An 18,739-nucleotide genomic window follows, 5' to 3' on the forward strand; every position below is an offset into this window, starting at 1 on the left:
TTTTTTTTGAATCTGTGGCTGTGGGCGCTGCAGCGTCATCCGCCAATCTCTGCCATAGAGCTTACCATTCTATATAGAGACTATATAGTATAGGCTTATTCCATACATCGGGCATTATATTTAGATTCGCTCGATGCCAAAGTAATTCTGCCTAAACATTGATATTAACAAGACGGATATAGGCTACTATATATATATATATATATGGGGGATTCATTATTCAGAAGTTTATAGTTATGTCAGCGTACCTCGGGCCTCGAGATAAATAGCCCAACAACCTGAGGGCGATTGCTTTTAAGACTTGTTTCTAGATCAAGTCCAAAGGGACAGGACTTTACAAGTCTATTACTTTGATATAAAATATTATACATATATTTTTAAATTTATTAACAATTATTATATTAATTTTGTTCGACTTTTTCTAATTATTTCTCTTTAAGATTTCTTTTAAATTCATTGAAATTGTTTTCCAAAACAACCTTTTCAATAAAATTTCAATTAAAACCTTAATAGTTATTGTTTATTTTTGTTTGAAAATATTTTTTTAATAAGGAGTTTGAAAATAATTAATAATTTTTAACTTTTCTTAAGCAAAAAGAGTTATTTTTATTTTCTAAAATTCTAAAAATATAAAAATAAAGTTAAGGCCTCTTTCCAAAGATATTCCTTTCATAAATAATTAATAAAATATTTATTATTAAATAAATAAATTTAAATATTGAAATAAGTTTTCAAGAAACTTGTTACTTTTTTATGAATTTTTGTATCAATTTTCTATTAAAGTTTATTAAATATTATAAAAATAAATTGTTAAATTATTAATTTGAATTTTTTGAAGTATATTTTTTTAATAAAATCCGTAAAATCTTAAAAATAATGGAATAATATGGAATATTTCTTCCAGGGCTGGCGAAAAGCTAGGCCCACTGCAGGCGTTTTCCATGCCTGGTCCAGTGGTCCTCCCCTTCCGCCTCCGCCTCCTCCTCCTCTTCTCCCCTCTCTCCGCCACTGCCTCTCCCCCCTCAACCCCCTTTTCACGCCATTTGGGCCTAAATGCAGCGATTTGCCTGCCGTGCTCTCAACTGGAGCAAAATTTATTTTTATCCAATGCATTGAATTCCAAGCGGCTCCGTTTACACCACAACTCACACAGATACAAACACACACACACACACACAGTGACTGCCATAGACACACACACAGATACAGATACTTCTCCAAGCGTTGCAGCCGGGTTGGGATTCGCATTCGGATTCGGATTCTGATTCGGGAGGGTCTTCGGATCTCGTTCGGGTCTTCTTCGGCGGTTCGTGTTCGGAAACGATCGTTGGAGGCGAACAGTTTTTCGGTATCCATTTCGATTTTGGGGCGATCTATTTTTAGGCCTCACGCCCAGATACATGGCCAAGGCACCCTCCTGCCGCCCAACCTGCCGTCCAACCGCCCCCAATAGCCACTAGAGATGGGACGATCGCTCTCTCTGTCGCTCTGCTGTGTGAAGGACGGTGGGCAGGTGGGCGGTAAGTATACATGTATGTCTTAGTGTATGTGTGTGTGTGTGTGTTTGTTTTAACAGTTAGCTTTCGGAACGAACGGTAGCACGTATCCGTATCCGTTGAATGGCCGACCACTAGAATATAGTCTGCCGTGGATCGTCGGACCGTTCAGTCTTTTTGTGTCGTTCAGTATCATCCGATTCGTGTGATCGACAGCACAGCCGAATTTTTTTTCTTTTTTTTCTAATTCCTTGAAGGTGAGTGCTTGAAGCGGAGCAACATCCCCCAACAAGCAACAAAATCAAATCACGACCAACTCTAAAAGAAACTTCAATTATCGTAAAAAAAAATATAAATGCAACAAAACAATACAAAACAAAAAAATTGTTGCAAACATTAAAGAACAAAAAAAAAAATTAAATGGAAAATTAAAACAAAATGATGTGCCAAGGAACTGCCTATTTTGTTTTTTTTGGATTTTGTGTGTGTCCCGAGTCTCTCAAGGATATAGAGATTCCTATAAAATATTTCTATTTTTTTTCTACAAAACAAATACTATATTTTTTTGATATTTTTTTCAAGTGTTTTCAAAAACAAGTGTCTACCGGTTACTATTACTATATAAAAAAAAAAAAAACTAAACCCCAAAAGGAATTTAAAAAATCAAAACTTTTGACTTTTATTTTTTTGTGAATTTTAATTTTTTTTTCTTTATAAATATTTTATTTATTTTTGAGTTATGTAAGCAAATGCAATATGTGCGTTTGTGCGTGTGAGTGTTAGAGTGTGAGAGTGTGTGTGTGTGTGTGCGTGGCGAAAGCTAAAAATGTATCCCAAAGATACAAGATACATTTCGGAAAGCTAAAAGCTGAAAATGCTGCCTCAGCCAGTGCCTCAAAATAGAACTAAACGAATGAATTTTCACAAGAGAGGAAATCCCAAGAGAAAAATCAAGACCCACACACACACACACACACACATGGTCACAAAACACTCACACACATAGATACAAATCTATTAAAAAAAAATATCTGGATAAATACTCTTTTTTTTAAATCAATTTTTTTGTTCCATTTCTTTGGCGGATTTGGGTTTTTTTTTATCCAAAATATATATAAACAAATGTAGAAATCATAAATAGCTGCCATATTCGTGTATCTATCAACAGGTTTATTTTTAAAACTCACAGATACAAGATACAATAGATACCATCTCTGTCTCTCACCTTAGGCCATAGCCATAGCCACAATGCTAAATGGAGATTTCAACTTTTGCTCAACAAAATCGTCCCACTCTGCGTCTATATCTTTTCAGTATATATAGTATAGAGTGTATGCCCGAAGGTCGTCATTGTCAGAACTTTTTCACACCTTTTTCTTCTCGGAAAATTGAAGGAAATTCAGGTCTATATTTATGCACAGCCTATAGCTTTCAGCCATATGGTGTGGTAATATGCTTTCTGGCTATGTTTCGAAAATGTTTCGAAATAATATGAATCTACTAGATATCTACTAGATAGTTTCTGTAATCTATAGAGGTTTTTAGGCTATGTGATAGATGGAGAATTTAAAATTTTTATTTATTTTTAAATTTGTAGTATTTCATTTAGTTTTTTTCAACTATCTAAATTATAAAGAAATTTCATAGAGAAGTCTTTAGAGAATTCTATCTCAAAACTCTACAGAAATCCATTATTTTGTTATAAACTTGAAAAAATGCTACAGAAAATCATATATTTCTGTTAAAAAACCTCTATAATATATAAATATATATTCCCTTAATTGAAAACTTTAAAAATCATAAATTAATTAACTCAAGATCAGCTGGCTATAAGTTCTCTCTTGATATTTTCCCTGATCCATCGTGAAATCGGATATCGAAGAGAGAAAGCCCGAAGAGATTGCCAAAAAAAAAAGGCTAAACACAAAAAAAATAACAAAAACACCCACGCCAAAGTAAATGAGAGCGAAAAAAACGATCAAAGGAGAGAGCAAAATCGTGTGTATGTGTGTGTGTGAGTGTTGTCTGGGGCTGCCCCCATATACGGCATGAGGCAACGGTGCGTATACGTAATACGCCGCCATAAGTATTGCGCATACGCACTGTGGTACGCCGTAGAGATCGTAGGAGGACTGAGTGCGTGGGAGAGAGCTACTGACTGATTTATGGAACAGATGCCATACATATACAAAAAAATAATACTACATATATAGGATATAGATATGGGACAATCGGGAATGATGTCATCGAAACATTTCCAAATCCAATTTTTATTTTACCTCCAGTTCAAGTTCCTTGAGACTTACTATTTGCTTTTCTCTTCGTTTTATTTTCCAGTAACCAAAAACACAAATCAAAATGGCTGATGATGAGGTGAGGTAAGTTATCGAAACTCAAAACAAAACCATCCGAAGGCAAAAGGATTAACCTTTGACCTCTATCCGCAGTAAACTGTTTTTTTGTTGGATGCCATGCAATTTCGAATCGGAATGCGGTTCTTCGGAGTGGATATGATGAACGGACTGTGACCGGGTCTCCGTTGGACACTGAATGCGACAACGGTAAGTTAGGACTTCATAATCCCATAGATCTTATCATGCCACCTCATCGCCATCACTCGATCTCGATTTCCTGAATCCATTTGCCAAAAAATGCCTTTCTCTTGCTTCTACAGGATCGCAGCTGCTTCCCCCCAATACCGATATCTTTCCGATACCTACTGTTCCGATAAAGGATCGCTTATGCAGTTGGCACCGATAATGATAACCGTCAAGTTTTAAAAATCGACAATCGAAAGTCTGTTATCGTTAATGTGTGTCTCTGTCTCAGTGCTTTATTTTTGCGTTCCTTTTTTGCTTGTTTCTGTTTGCTTAAAAATATACATTTTAATATTAAAATTAATTCTGAAATTTATTAATTTTCTTTACAGAAAAAGGCAGCAGCTCCGGCCGCGGCACCGGCAGCGGCTGCAGCCAAACCGGCGGCGCCCGCAGCAGCTCCCGCCGCAGCAGCCAAGCCCGGCGCTGCGCCGGCTGCCAATGGTAAGGCGGCACCCGCTGCTGCCGCTGCGCCGGCCGGTCCGCCCAAGGATCCCAACGATCCGAAAGTGAAGGCCGAGGAGGTACACTTGTGTACGTGTACTTGTGTCCACGTTTAGCATTCAGCGTCCATGTCCATGTCTACGTCTCCATATTTCCGTATTACCGTCTTCGAAAGTGTAGAAAGTGTGTTGGCTGGGAAGTGCCCGATTGCTGATCTCAATTTGAATTTCAGGCTAAGAAGGCTAAACAGGCTGAGATCGAGCGCAAGCGTGCTGAGGTGCGCAAGCGCATGGAGGAAGCCTCCAAGGCCAAGAAGGCCAAGAAGGGTTTCATGACCCCAGAGAGGAAGAAGAAACTCAGGGTGAGTTACGATTACAAGTCTATTGGTATTAGATATATCTTATATAATATATTTACCCTCGAATAGTTGCTGCTGCGTAAGAAAGCCGCTGAGGAGCTGAAGAAAGAACAGGAACGCAAAGCGGCTGAACGTAGACGCATCATTGAAGAACGTTGCGGCAGTCCCAGGAATCTCAGCGATGCCAGCGAAGGTGAGTTCCTCGGTCCTCGATCGGCTGGATGTCTGAAAATAAAAATGAAAAAAAAAAATTATATAACCTGAAAAGAAACCACATGAATTAATAATCAGTTTAGTCTACCAATTGGAGAGACCTTTTTTGGCTCCGATTTGTAGGCTAAACTGCCGATAAATATAAATCGATAACTGAAAGTTGAACAAGTGTCATCTATCGCATACATATACACACACATACATACATCACAAAAAACACACTAGAACACACACACACATGAAGTCATAACCAAACAGGATAATCAACTTCCTTAGCGGATCTACGAAAATAGCGGAAATGCATTTAAAAAACAGGAAACAACTGTGTGATACCAATTATCTAAATGTGTCTCTATCTCTATCTCTTTTTTTTGCCCATGATTGAAATCCATGAAACCCCCAACACACCTACACACAAACACACACTCTCCACTATCCACAATCCACTCTCCACAACGCAACACCAACACTCCGATACACGAACCCAATTCCAACAAACCCAACACCACAACCACCACCAACCATCCATCCAATATCCAAACCATTCGTGAACAGACACACTCAAAACTCTGATCAAGCAACACTATGACAGGATTTGTAAATTGGAGGACCAGAAATATGATCTTGAGTATGTTGTTAAACGCAAGGATGTTGAGGTACACGAACACTCTACTATAATACCAAATATAATGCCTATATCTAAATCAATCCTCGATCAAAATCAAAAGTTAACGCTTAACAACTACAACTACTCGTACACCTTCTGTTAGCTATCTCTCTATCTAAATATTTATATATCTCTACGCACTATCTCTCTCGCACACTCTACTATATATACTATTCTATATATCAATGTTCGTGAAAAGTCAATATATATATATATTTTGCACTAAAACTGTACAGAAAGCAATAGCCTACATACTCACCCGATTAATGCAGGTGGTCTCTCTATTGAGTTTAGGTTCCAAGATAGATCAGAATCAAAAAAACACTACATATTTCCTCAAAAACAACACACAACAAAGACACACCCACCCCACAAACAAACACACACACACAACAAAAAAAAGAATATATAAAAAAAAACATAAATACCCAAAACATGTAGATCGAACCCTTTGATAACCACACTTCGTTCCAACAGATACAATTCAGAAAGCTTGTCAGGACTACCACAGTAAGATTCTTAAGCTGGAGTCTGAAAAGTACGATCTCGAACACGAGGTAGCCAGAAAGGACTATGAGGCAAGCGGATAGTTTTTGAATCTCCATCACTCTCTTTCTCTATCGCCGATCTTGTAGAACTTGTCGATAATATATACCAGTTACTAGTACTATATTTTAGTAGCCGAGGCAGCCAAGGCAGCACCATCAGCCCAAAAAAATATATGAAAATATTTTCGAGCTGCACACAATCTTCAAATTACCAATACCAGAGTGTGTGTGTGTTGTCTACAATGTCCGGACAAATAGCAGTAGAAATCGTAGTGTTAACCCAAAAACCGTATTCTTTTTTTGTGAAATTGGTTCGGAAGAGAGCTTCTTCGAAACGAGGCAACCAGAAACCGAAAAGGAATTGCACTTCTCAACCAGAGTATATACCACATAGAAAGTAGAGTCCTATTCGAGGCAGCTAACTAATTTAAGTTTAAGGCTTCCAGATCGATTCAGTAAACCCAAATAGATTCGATCGAAAGTAACAACGCTGCTTTGAGATACTAACTCCAACCCAAAAGTCGATAGCAACAAATGCTGATGATACCTATTTTTGACATCACTGTATTTGTGTGTTTTTTTGCTTTTTGCGGCTTTAGCTATAAGCTTTTTGTGTCTACAAGTTATTTGGCTTTTTGTCTTGTAGCTGAATCACATGAACTGTTTTTTGTATATTTGTGATTTTCTTACTAACACCGGGAAAAGAAAAGAAAACGAAATGAAGCTGTTAGATGGGGGGCTTCTAGTGTGACCAGAGATTAGGAGATACAGTCACCACAAAAGTACAGTCAGCACAAAAACTTTTATACAACAGACACACCGAAAATCACAACTCATGTGGCACAAAACTCAAAACTCAAGAAACAAGTAATACAATAAACACAACATTTGTAGGTGATAAAGATCGAGTTCAATCTATAACTTTATATTAATGAAATCTTAATCTAATCCTTCTTTTTTTCGAAAACGCGCCAACCACACAATAAATCAAAAATCAAACGAACAAACAAAAACCAAATTTAAATCGAAAACGATACCAACGTCGTCTATCTATCTCTATCTCTATCTGTATCACAATCACTATATCTATTTCCATTTCTATACTTTTTAACTCTATCTGTCTCTGTCTTTACACCACTCTTTCTCTATCTCTCTATCTCACTTTCTCTTCTATCTTTCCCCGATAAAAAAAAACCCTCTATCTCTTCTTTCTTTCCAAATCTTTTACTCTTTATATCTTTCTTTGATCCGTACTCATTTACACAAAATACAAAATACAAAAAAAACATCAAATACAATCGCACACGAAAACAATATATTTTTTTCTAAATAACGTGATTGTTACGTAATTGTAACATGACGTAAACGCCACTATTACCGTTACCGATACCGATACCGATACCGCTACGTTACCGTTACCGTTTACCGCAGCCGAACTGCAAACAATATGCAAACAATATTGGCAACGCGTTTACAATTTGGAGGGCGATAAGTTTGATTTAGAACACGTGCAGAAAGTCAAGGCCCAAGAGGTAAATTCCCCAAAAGATTTACAAACTTTTGCCATGCACCCAAAAAAAAAAAAAAAACAAAAAAACTACAAAAAAAAAGAAAACCAAAATCGAATGTTTTTTTCTTATTTTCTTATCAAGCCAAAAAAAAAAAAACCAAAAAAGAATTATAAGATATTTTACATATATATAAATCGAATATTAATCATAACTTTAATTTACAATTATGCCCTTGGTATTTAATTAATTGATTTCATTTCTAAATATTTCCTAATCATATTTTTAGTTTTTTACTGCGATAATTATTTTCTTTTACCTAATTTTTGATATTGTTTTTTAACTGCGCTAAAACAACAGAAACCGAAAATCAGAAAATATATTATATATAATTTTTCGCATTGGCGCGTGCTTCAAACTATGACCAAAAAAAAAAAATTATATGGAGGGGCATTAGTTCCCATACCGCCCGTGTAAATAATAAATATTCGTCCGGTACTATGGAACTATGGTCCCTTCGAAAAAAAGCAAAGCCCCCACCAAAAAATATTCGGCACGCCGAAGTCGAAGCTTTTAGGAAATATCTGACAACGATTAATTGTCTTCTAAAACTAAACCTGAATAATAAATAAAATGTAACGTGCCAATAACGTAAACCGTAACGATTGCTTAAGAATCCGTTTCCGTTTCCGTTCCGTTTTTCATCCACTACGTGGTGTGCCATTCCGTTTCGTTCCGATTTGTTCCGTTGCAAGAGTTGCTGACGTAAACCCAAAATATTGAAAAACTCATCGAACACATAACATCTAATGAAGCTGCGAAAAACCACAAAATGCAAAACGATATGATATATCAGTAATCATTATGCGATAAACCAAAATAAAACTCTATAAACAGTAAATGCAATCATAACTTAAGTCATACCTAGATTTAGAACTTTTACCAACCAATCGTCGAACTTTCAACAATGACAACAATTGATAATCAAAAAAAATATATATATATATGAAAACTGAAAACCGAAAAACTGAAAACAAATATCAAAATACCAAATCCCAAACAATAAAATGTTTTTGCAGGCGAATTGCAAGAGATTTGCGAAGAGTATTACGAGCGTATGTATATTTGTGAAGGCCAGAAATGGGATCTGGAATACGAAGTCAGGAAAAAAGACTGGGAGGTACTGCAACAATTTCAATTTAAATTTCAAATCGTTCTCAATATCAAATATCAATATCAATGTCAAAAAACTCTGAATACAAAAGAACAAATCAATCAAAAAAAAATATATATTCAACAACTCACCTAAGATAGAATGCAACATGCAACTAAATTTAATTCAATTCAATCAAAAACAAAAAAAAAACTAAAATCTAAATCTGAATCTGAAGTATTCATTTGAGTTCTAGTATATCATGTTCGTTTCCGTTCAATTCCGTTTAGTTTTGTTGTTTCTTTCTTAATTGTTGAATGCGCATCATATTGAACAAAATATCTGTTTTACATGACTTTCTCACACCTGTGCCCCGATCTATATATATATACAGAAATATATATGTTAGTGTGGGTGTGCACACACAATCGTGACTATTTTACAATTCGTACTACTCCTTGTTTGATTTCTATTTCGATTGTTACTCACGTTTAACTAAAAAATTAAATAAAAATTAAATCAAAAACGTAAAACTCAAGACGGAAACACGAATCAGCAAGGATTGCCATTCAACCGTTATCGATTCATTATCGACTCTCCCCCCCAGTGTGACCAGATGCCGAGTCTCACAACAGTGTCACTCCAGTCAGTGTGAGGTTATGTCCGAACATATAGAGAGAGGTTAAGTCTTCTCCAAAAAACCAAAAATTGTAAATGCACAACTTACTGGCCTGGCACTTGTTTTCTGTCTCTTGATTTTTTTTTAATTAAAATTCAATCAATCAACTGGCAATCCAACACATACACCCCAGAAACAACAATAAACAGCAACGTAGAATTTAGTAATTTGCACAACAACAACAACTACAACAACAGCAAGATAACTAGTTTGTTGCACCATTTGTGAACTTTGTTTTGTGTGTGTTTAATTTTCTTTTTTTTCTTAACTGTAACCAATATATATTTGTTTGTGCCGCTGCCGACGCGTTGTCGCCATTTTATTGAAAAAACTGCACCTAAGTCTGTGCGTCCGCTCTACAAATACAATAAGAAAAACAGCCACAACAACACATAAATACAATTGCAAGCACATAATCACAAAATACACAATAATAGCACACAAGCACCCGAAAATAAAAAGTACAGTCACGCCCAAAAAGACACGCAAGCGCACGCACACACGCGTAAAATTGCATGCAGCAGTAAAAGATAAAATAGAAGAAAAAATTCAATTACGAATTACACCGAAACCGATATCCTGACCAGCCACGCCCCCAACTGTCCACCTACGCCCACGTCCATGTCCACGCCCACCACCAAAACACCCATCACACTTCATTGTAAATAATGTTTTGTGTAAATTTTTCTCATTGCCGCTCACACTCTGTCTATCTCTGTCTCTGTATGTCTCTCTCTCTCTCTATCTCTCTCTCTCTCTGTCTTTCTCTCTTTCTCTTTCTGTCTGTCAATTATTTCTGCATTTCTATAATTCTCCGCCAAAATGAATATAAGCCAAGTCCAAAAGTTGAAGAGCATAAAAGCCAAGCGTCGATTACTTCTCGATTGAATCACTTAATGCTAGACCCACTAAACGTGATTTACCGATTACCGATTACCGTTTACCGTTACACGATCCCGCAACGTAAACTGCGTGCGCAGCCGAACAAACAAATCTAAAGAAATAGAAACAACAAACCAAAGAAAAAGCAACACAAAACAAAATAATGAAGGGAGCAAGCAAAGCAAAGCAAAAATGCAGAGGAGACCTTTCGATCAGATTACCGTTAAGCAGTACCTCAGCCCAGTCGTCTCAGTTTCAGTTCTATGTTCAACTTCCGTTCCATTTCCATTATTCCAGTTGCAGGCAGGCCAACGTCGCTCGATCTGTCTCTCTCTCTCTCTCTCTCTCACTCAACAATGACTATCTTGTCTATATATCTATCTCTCTGACTCTGTATAACTGTCTCTGTCTAGTGTATATATGTATAAACGATCAAAATATTCCTTATAAAATTACAAATAAAGCATTAAAGCAAAAGAAATCGACATTTGGATGTTATGCTGTTCAATCAACGAGAAAGAAAAGCAAAGCCAAAGAAAACCAATCAATCAATCAATTAACCAACCAATCACCGCCACTGTCCCCGTTACTCTCCCCACTAGGCATAAAAAATATATTAAAAAAAAAAAAGAAAATTAAAATTGGATAGGCTCGTATGGCTGGCCCGCTCGCTCGCTTGCTCTCTTGCTCGCACTCACTCCTCCAGCACGCTTCGCATTTAGCATAAGTCGTAGTGCGTAGAATTGGTAGAGTATGCTCCTCAAATACCGTAATATGTCTGCATCCCAAGCATGCTTTTGCCCCGTGAGTCCAAGAATTCTTCTTGCAGCATTTTGATTTTGATAGTAGCAGTAGCATTTATGTGTCGATAGACCGATCGATAACTATCGATTAACCTTTATTAACTGGTATACCTTTCTCTTCCCAACTCTCTGGAACACAGATCAACGATCTCAATGCCCAAGTTAACGATCTTCGCGGCAAGTTGTAAGTATCTCAATAAAAAGAGCTTAATAGATTTAAAATTGATAACTAATCGATTGTTATTTCGATTAACAGCGTCAAGCCAGCCCTGAAGAAGGTCTCCAAATACGAAAACAAATTCGCCAAGCTGCAGAAGAAGGCCGCTGAGTTCAACTTCCGCAACCAGCTCAAGGTGGTGAAGAAGAAGGAGTTCACGCTGGAGGAGGAGGAGAAGGAGGTAAGTGCGATGCCAGTGTTGCATAGTCTTCTAAAATATATCTATCTATCTATCTGCGACGATGATCAAACATTTATCTCTATATATCTTTAGAAAAAGATAAAAGATGCCGCTGTGCTAAAGCAAGCCAAAAAGTGTAAGGACAACTAGTGTGTGTGTGTGCGTGTATCCTGTTCACCAGATCCTTTTGTTTTGAGCACCTGTCAGTGCACCTGTCCTTGTCGCACACTGATCTATGTCTCTCTTTCTCTTTCTATTCGTATATATATCTGTCTCTTTGTCAACTCGTAGCTGTCATTAGTCTGTAGTTATAGTGTCTGAATCAATGGGATGTGTTTGAAATCACTTGAAATGTTTTTTTTGAAAACGATTCTAGAATCTTAGAAAAAATTCATAAATTTTTTGATGCACTACACAACACTATGTATGTAAATGTAGATCACAATGTAGTTATTATACAGATATGTTATTTGTGGACTTACCCCGTTTACGATTTCCGATCACTAATTCCGATATATTTTCTTGTCTATTCCATCATGATTGTGCGCCACTTCCTGTTCCGGTTCCGGTTCCCGCTGAGCAGAAGAAACCCGACTGGTCCAAGGGCAAGCCCGGTGATGCCAAGGTGAAGGAGGAGGTTGAGGCCGAAGCTTAAGTGTCCACACGTCCACTAGTGTCCACTGACCCGTGACTCCCGCCCTAAACAATAATTGAAATTATTTACAATACAACAATTATCTGAAGCAATACCAATTTATATAAATCTATTTAAATATATATCTACAAACCGTATATATTTGTCACAATGGATTTTAACAGATTGAAGTCAATAAACAGCAACAACAGCAACTGAACAACTAAATCAACTCGAAATCACAATCAAATACTCAGACTCAGACTCAAACTCAAAACTCAACTGCTACAGAAATAATTCAGATCAACGATCCAAACAACAGCCAAACATCTGATCACCTTGATGAATTATTGATTATATTTCATTATTTACAAATTATATTTTTTAATGTAAATTAAATTAAATTACAAAAAAAGAAACAGACAGAGTCTCATACATTCTTTCCTCAGCTATACTCATTCATCATCCGCTTTATTTGACTTTTTTTCAATTTTTTTGAATTTTTTTAAGGGGTTCCCCTTTGAAACTGGGGGTTTTCTGACTTATCCGGGTTCCCCACCTTCCGGTAGCCATAACTCAGCCAATTTAAGTCCGACCGGGAAACAAACTACCATTTTGTAATCAGGGCTTCAATTGCCGGGTTTCCTCATTCAAAATATAGCTTAAATACCATTTTAAAATTTTTCCAATTTTTGCAAGGGGTTCCCCTGCAAAAATGAGGGGTTTTCTGACTTTCCCGGTTTCCCCACCTTCCGGTAGCCATAGCTCAGCCAATTTAAGTCCGATCCGGAAACGAAGTACTATTTTGTAATCAGGGCTTCAATTGCCGGGTTTCCTCATTCAAAATATAGCTTAAATGCCATTTTAAAATTTTTCCAATTTTTGCAAGGGGTTCCCCTGCAAAAATGAGGGGTTTTCTGACTTTCCCGGTTTCCCCACCTTCCGGTAGCCATAGCTCAGCCAATTTAAGTCCGATCAGGAAACGAAGTACCATTTTGTTATCAGGGCTTCAATTGCCGGGTTTCCTCATTCAAAATATAGCTTAAATGCCATTTTAAAATTTTTCCAATTTTTGCAAGGGGTACCCCTGCAAAAATGAGGTGTTTCTGACTTTCCCGGTTTCCCCACCTTCCGGTAGCCACAGCTCAGCCAATTTAAGTCCGATCAGGAAACAAAGTACCATTTTGTTATCAGGGCTTCAATTGCCGGGTTTCCTCATTCAAAATATAGCTTAAATACCATTTTAAAATTTTTCCAATTTTTGCAAGGGGTTCCCCTGCAAAAATGAGGGGTTTTCTGACTTTCCCGGTTTCCCCACCTTCCGGTAGCCATAGCTCAGCCAATTTAACTCCGATCAGGAAACAAAGTACCATTTTGTTATCAGGGCTTCAATTGCCGGGTTTCCTCATTCAAAATATAGCTTAAATGCCATTTTAAAATTTTTCCAATTTTTGCAAGGGGTACCCCTGCAAAAATGAGGTGTTTCTGACTTTCCCGGTTTCCCCACCTTCCGGTAGCCACAGCTCAGCCAATTTAAGTCCGATCAGGAAACAAAGTACCATTTTGTTATCAGGGCTTCAATTGCCGGGTTTCCTCATTCAAAATATAGCTTAAATACCATTTTAAAATTTTTCCAATTTTTGCAAGGGGTTCCCCTGCAAAAATGAGGGGTTTTCTGACTTTCCCGGTTTCCCCACCTTCCGGTAGCCATAGCTCAGCCAATTTAACTCCGATCAGGAAACGAAGTACCATTTTGTAATCAGGGCTTCAATTGCCGGGTTTCCTTATTCAAAATATAGCTTAAATACCATTTTAAAATTTTTCCAATTTTTGCTACAACAGTGGGGGTTTCTGACTTTTCTGTTTTCCCCACCTTCCCAAGAAATAAAGGTATGAGGGATACTATCATGAAAATGTGAGTCTAAGGCGAGTTGAATTGTAAGTATCGCCTGTTTCGAATACACAAAGTTTACACAATTATTTTATTAAAAACTTCAGCTTACAAAGTATTGGTGACGTGAACATTGTCTAATTGATTTTCACACAAATTACTTTCTTCTTAAAAAAATGCAAACAGTCTAATATATGTGCTACAATATTACATATTACACTTTTATGAACTATTCTTGGTTATTTCCAAGGTAGAAGGCGTGGGTGTTTTCGGCAACAGACTACGACTCGGCGCTGATCCTACAGTTTTGGAGCGCTTGGGGAGGGTGGCGGCTCGCAAATAGGGATTGTCTATGTTGGGATTCTCTAAAATGGCTTTGTTGGTGGTGGAGTTTGGCTTGATTTCCAGCTCGGGCTTCTCTTCCTTTGACTTGTCCCCTTCCAGCTCTTCGTTTTCGCTGTCGCCTTCCTCGCCGTCCTCTGAGAAAGCATCTTCCATGAATAGTTGTATGATTTAAATATAAACAGTAAGTCTTACCTTTGCTGGGTACATCTTCAGTTCGATTGGCAACCAGGTAATGGTACTCCAGTTCCTCGAAGTCAAATACCTGATCCGTGGGATTCAAGGCGGCAGCATAGGGTGGAAAAGCGGGCTTGCAGGCAATTACTGAAAATGGAAATAAGTATTAATGTGTCATGAATTCAACGACAGACATGGCTTCACTTACACGGAAACATGTTGTCCTCCGTGGGAAACAGATTGTTTGTCTCGGACGTCTTGCACAGGAATTTCGTGAGCGCCTTTTCGATATCCCTCTTCTGGCAGGCGGCCTTCTCCCGAATGGCCTCGTACTCAGTCACCGGTTGCTTGTGCGTGGGAGTCCGTATGTAGGCGTGGGGATCCGGCATGGATGGAAAGTAGCTCGGTACATAATGCGGGTGGGAGGATTTGCTGCCCGCCTGGAGCAAATTAAGCTGGCGCTGCTGCGTCTGTTGTGGCGGCAGGGGAATGGGCGCGTGCTTTTCACTCCGCATATAGGGATCCAGGCTACTGATGGAAATCCCCATGTTGATCAACGCCAGGCTAACATCGCCCACGGTGGGCATGGTGCGACCACTCAGCTCGCAAAAGTTGTGCGCCGAGTTGCCAATCTCTACAATAACTGAAAATAAATAAAAGCCATTAAAGTATTTTCCCTAAAAAGCAACAATAAATACTTACGGGCTTGCAGCATCTGGGTGAGCGTCTCCAAACACTGATGGCTTGCCTGGCCGGCTCCCTTGTCCAGCATCAGTTGGGATATGACCTTGTTCAACAGCCTTCTGTACGCATCTACATGGGGCACCGTGACAGTCTCCACCTTATCCATTTCAATTGTTTATTTCAAAAACAAAACAACAATGTGTGTGTTTTTAAAATATTTCGAGATGGCCGGACGAGTATCGGCTAGTGATGGCCCTTTCACTAAACGGTTGTACCTGCCAACTCAACTGTATAGTGTTATCGATATATCGATATAGTTGTTACTCCGCCTCCAACTTTTTGTTATTGTTGTTTCCAAAACAATAGATTTAAAACGAACTAAAAAAGCGGTGGAGAATCTAATTGTCCGATTAGATGCAGTTAAAAAGCGGCCCGGCCAGCAGAGAGCGCGTCAACCGGCCGCAGAATTGAACGCAGACTAAAAGTGAACTAACTTCGTGGTCCCCGGGAATCAAAGAAAGAGGTCCCCCCTTCAGCAATTGGATCGCATCGGTTCTATCGGGAGTTATTAATTGTACAAAGTACGTGTGTGTATATATTCTGGTTTGGTTTGGTTTGGTTTGGGTGTGTGTGCGCGCGGATGCTGTGCCTCCACTGACGCATTGGCCTTTCAATATTTCCATTTAATTTGCACTTTTAATTGAAAATTTTCATGCCAAATGCCAGGCCCTATGAGTGCTAGAGAGAAAAAAAGTCCCTATCGACTTTCCCTCCGGGCCACAGTGGACTCCAGAAAAAAGCTATTTTTGAACGGTTTCTATTTTTAAGCTCCAAGTGTTCCACTTTATCGTCCATTAGCCACTCCACCATTGGAGTGTGTATGTGAGGGCTTCTTCTTTGTCTTTCGGGAGCCCGCCAAACTCTTTCCTCTTTGGGGGAAGAAGGAAGCCTTAGAGGACTCTTTGTCTGGCCTTTGATGCCTTCTCTGGTTAGCTCCCACTTCCCAGTTTGTTATTAAACATTCTGCGGTATTTCCATGCTCCCCCGATGATGACTCAGGGGTTGGAAGTACTTTATTGTTATATCTTATCAGGGGATTAAATAAACAAAAATAAATAGGGGCCATTGACAATTGGGGAAATTGAAATAAAAAGTAGAGAGGCATCTTCATATACACTGTGAAAAAGTGCTTATAGTTCGATGATTTGTTTATTTTTGAGAGAGACCACGCCACTCTTCGAGATCGTTACAGAAACACGTATATATGTATCTACCCCGATATATACCCCATATGTGACCAAAGTGAAACTCGGACCTGGCCCTGGCGGGGCGACCTACAAAAGAATGCCATGCCATGCCATGCCAGCCAACGAAAAAAAACCCAGACCAGACCAAGATCATGAATCACTACCGTGTGGGGAGGAAAGAAAGAAAAACACAAGCACAGAAGCTATAAACCCCGAGAGATGTTACCGAGGGCACTTGTTTACCCCCCAAAAGTACCCACAAACTTGCACCTGCTCGGTTATTTGGACTGAGACTCCAAAATAAATAGTAATAGAGCCTAATCCGATTCCAAAAATAATAAATCTTTGATAAGAGCTCCCCTGCCATCCCAGCTGAGATAAATATTTCATTCTAGCTTCTATATTTCTTTCAAAGAAAACAACTTACATACATTTTTGTTTGAAAAAGTTTCAGGAACAGGCAGCTGCCCTGGAAGCCAAAGGATGAACAAGGTGAGCAAGCACATCCAGAGCGGAATATCATCTATGGGCGGCAGTGGTGGCTTGAACTCCTCGGCTCTGTTAGGATCACCGCTAGACATGGATTCGAATGGAGCTGGCTCGGCCACCAGCAACACCAATGTCTTCAACTCCATCATGAGCTTCCTGCCCGACAATCGTCCCATAACATCCCTCCACATTGTCGAGGACTTTGAACGGTATTTCAAAAATCAATTTTAAAAATAAAATAGAGGTCTAATAAGTATTTCCACTCTCTAGTTGCCCCAAAAACTTCAGTGCCATTAACCGCACCTACGACCAGGATTCGGATGCGGATCTGTGGCGGGATTACAGTCTCTTTGGTCGCCAGAACACGCGCTATTTGTGTTTGTCCAAGTCGGAGGGACTGCCGGAATACGTGGTAGAAACTTTACAGTGGGTTTCTCTTTAGACTTCTTAAGAGTTTAGTTCATAATTTATTCACTTTTGATTATTGTAGAGTCATTGCCGAGAAGACTCAGCCGCCCAAGGAGTTCTCGCTTCTCTCCCGCACGGCGGACAGCGACCAGAAGGCCTGGCGCAAGCGGCAGATCGCTTATAAGCTCTCCAAACGTGGCACTGTCACCCAGGCCGTCACCGACATCATTCTCTGCTCGAAACTAAAGGTGGCACCCGATGGATTCAAGCTAGCTGGCGACATAAACGGCGTCCTCATCTGCTACAAGACGGGGGCCATACCGGTGCGAATGCCGCCACCACTGCCAGCGGGAAACGGAGCAGGGGCAACCTGCGAGGTGGAGCAGGCACTGAACAGGCTGAACATGCAGGGACAGCGCAACTCCAGGGGACCGGTTAGTTAGTCCCTGATCTTATTAAATAGTTTATAAAGTAATTGCTTGTTTAGCTGCCACAGCCACCGACTGAGCATCACGACTATGAGGAGATTAAGGCGAACTATCAGATCAACTCGCCGCAAAGACCGGCACCACCACGACCGGCGACAGCGGCGGCATCAGCATCGGGCGGCAAAGGTACTTACGGCGGAACCGGAACACTGGGCACCTACACGGAGCTGGAGGGGGTGCCCTTTGTGATGGACGTTAGGTTGCAGCGCAACCAAACCGGAACTGAGGTATGGAAAGTATTAGATTCATGTATTGCATCCCTTTCTAATTGGGATTTGTCTTATGTAGATACCCACACTGCCAGAAATCTCAACGATACTTAAGAACCTGGACTATGACTTCCAGCTGGAACGCCAGATACTGTGCACCATGAAGTCATCGGCATCGAAGAACCCGTTCTTCAAGTAGACCAACCATCACCATCATTGCATAACTCAGATTACGGAATTAATAAGCGATCCAGCTGATTATTTTATTTTTAGTCTAGTTTAAGCTCAATCCCAGTAGTAGTTGTTTGAACTTGAGTTCAGTTCTCTCTTGTGTGTAATATTCCTGTGCCTTCGATATATATACATATATCTCATTTTCATTATGGAAGCATGATTTTGTTCGTTTTATTCGTAAATCCCCCTC

At 39.1% G+C, this 18,739-nt stretch overlaps 3 protein-coding genes and 1 long non-coding RNA gene across 15 annotated transcripts; 3 read left to right on the forward strand and 1 right to left on the reverse strand.

Moving 5' to 3' along the window:
• The first annotated feature begins 1,589 nt into the window (after nt 1-1,589).
• Nucleotides 1,590-12,538, forward strand: LOC6502278 (troponin I). 12 transcript variants are annotated; one of them, XM_032453502.2, is made up of 10 exons: nt 1,613-1,753; nt 3,834-3,869; nt 4,426-4,617; nt 4,770-4,898; nt 4,965-5,088; nt 8,911-9,011; nt 11,489-11,532; nt 11,605-11,746; nt 11,840-11,882; nt 12,330-12,538. In XM_032453502.2, coding segments are annotated over exons 2-10 (792 nt in total). In that variant the 5' UTR covers nt 1,613-1,753; nt 3,834-3,854; the 3' UTR covers nt 12,332-12,538. The 12 variants fall into 12 exon arrangements, with proteins under 12 accessions (XP_001966151.2, XP_032309395.1, XP_032309392.1 ...); XM_032453501.2 differs by lacking the exons at nt 8,911-9,011; nt 11,840-11,882 and adding an exon at nt 6,253-6,353 and having other exon boundaries at nt 1,612-1,753; XM_032453500.2 differs by lacking the exons at nt 8,911-9,011; nt 11,840-11,882 and adding an exon at nt 7,755-7,855 and having other exon boundaries at nt 1,612-1,753.
• Nucleotides 3,878-4,292, forward strand: LOC116655568. The gene is made up of 2 exons (XR_004310634.2): nt 3,878-4,057; nt 4,171-4,292. It is a non-coding gene; the product is annotated as an uncharacterized LOC116655568 (long non-coding RNA).
• Nucleotides 12,539-14,280: 1,742 nt separating the features above from the next.
• LOC6502131 (transcription initiation factor TFIID subunit 8) lies at nt 14,281-15,758 on the reverse strand. The gene is made up of 4 exons (XM_001966116.4): nt 15,493-15,758; nt 14,999-15,433; nt 14,809-14,937; nt 14,281-14,750 (listed from the first exon to the last, which is right to left on the reverse strand). The coding sequence occupies exons 1-4, from the start codon at nt 15,638-15,640 to the stop codon at nt 14,494-14,496; spliced, it is 969 nt and encodes a 322-aa protein (XP_001966152.1). The 5' UTR covers nt 15,641-15,758; the 3' UTR covers nt 14,281-14,493.
• Nucleotides 15,759-15,830: 72 nt separating this feature from the next.
• LOC6502279 (multivesicular body subunit 12A) lies at nt 15,831-18,709 on the forward strand. Its single transcript, XM_001966117.4, has 6 exons — nt 15,831-16,055; nt 17,170-17,419; nt 17,481-17,636; nt 17,701-18,052; nt 18,106-18,333; nt 18,395-18,709. Exons 2-6 carry the CDS (start codon nt 17,205-17,207, stop codon nt 18,512-18,514), a joined length of 1,071 nt encoding a protein of 356 aa, XP_001966153.1. The 5' UTR covers nt 15,831-16,055; nt 17,170-17,204; the 3' UTR covers nt 18,515-18,709.
• Nucleotides 18,710-18,739: the final 30 nt, after the last annotated feature.

This window comes from Drosophila ananassae, chromosome XL, assembly GCF_017639315.1.
Source record: "Drosophila ananassae strain 14024-0371.13 chromosome XL, ASM1763931v2, whole genome shotgun sequence".
Lineage (NCBI taxonomy): Eukaryota > Metazoa > Arthropoda > Insecta > Diptera > Drosophilidae > Drosophila > Drosophila ananassae.

Excerpts from the sequence above, each read along its gene's own strand:
- LOC6502278 (XM_032453501.2), top strand. Across the intron at positions 4,899-4,964 it reads AGAGGAAGAAGAAACTCAGG|TTGCTGCTGCGTAAGAAAGC; the intron begins GTGAGTTACGAT and ends ACCCTCGAATAG. Across the intron at positions 11,533-11,604 it reads AACGATCTTCGCGGCAAGTT|CGTCAAGCCAGCCCTGAAGA; the intron begins GTAAGTATCTCA and ends TTCGATTAACAG.
- LOC6502131 (XM_001966116.4), bottom strand. The coding sequence starts at position 15,640 with ATGGATAAGGTGGAGACTGTCACGGTGCCCCATGTAGATGCGTACAGA. Across the intron at positions 14,938-14,998 it reads GGAGGACAACATGTTTCCGT|TAATTGCCTGCAAGCCCGCT; the intron begins GTAAGTGAAGCC and ends TTCCATTTTCAG. Across the intron at positions 14,751-14,808 it reads TGAAGATGTACCCAGCAAAG|AGGACGGCGAGGAAGGCGAC; the intron begins GTAAGACTTACT and ends ATGCTTTCTCAG.
- LOC6502279 (XM_001966117.4), top strand. The coding sequence starts at position 17,205 with ATGAACAAGGTGAGCAAGCACATCCAGAGCGGAATATCATCTATGGGC. Across the intron at positions 17,420-17,480 it reads ATTGTCGAGGACTTTGAACG|TTGCCCCAAAAACTTCAGTG; the intron begins GTATTTCAAAAA and ends TCCACTCTCTAG. Across the intron at positions 17,637-17,700 it reads TACGTGGTAGAAACTTTACA|AGTCATTGCCGAGAAGACTC; the intron begins GTGGGTTTCTCT and ends TGATTATTGTAG.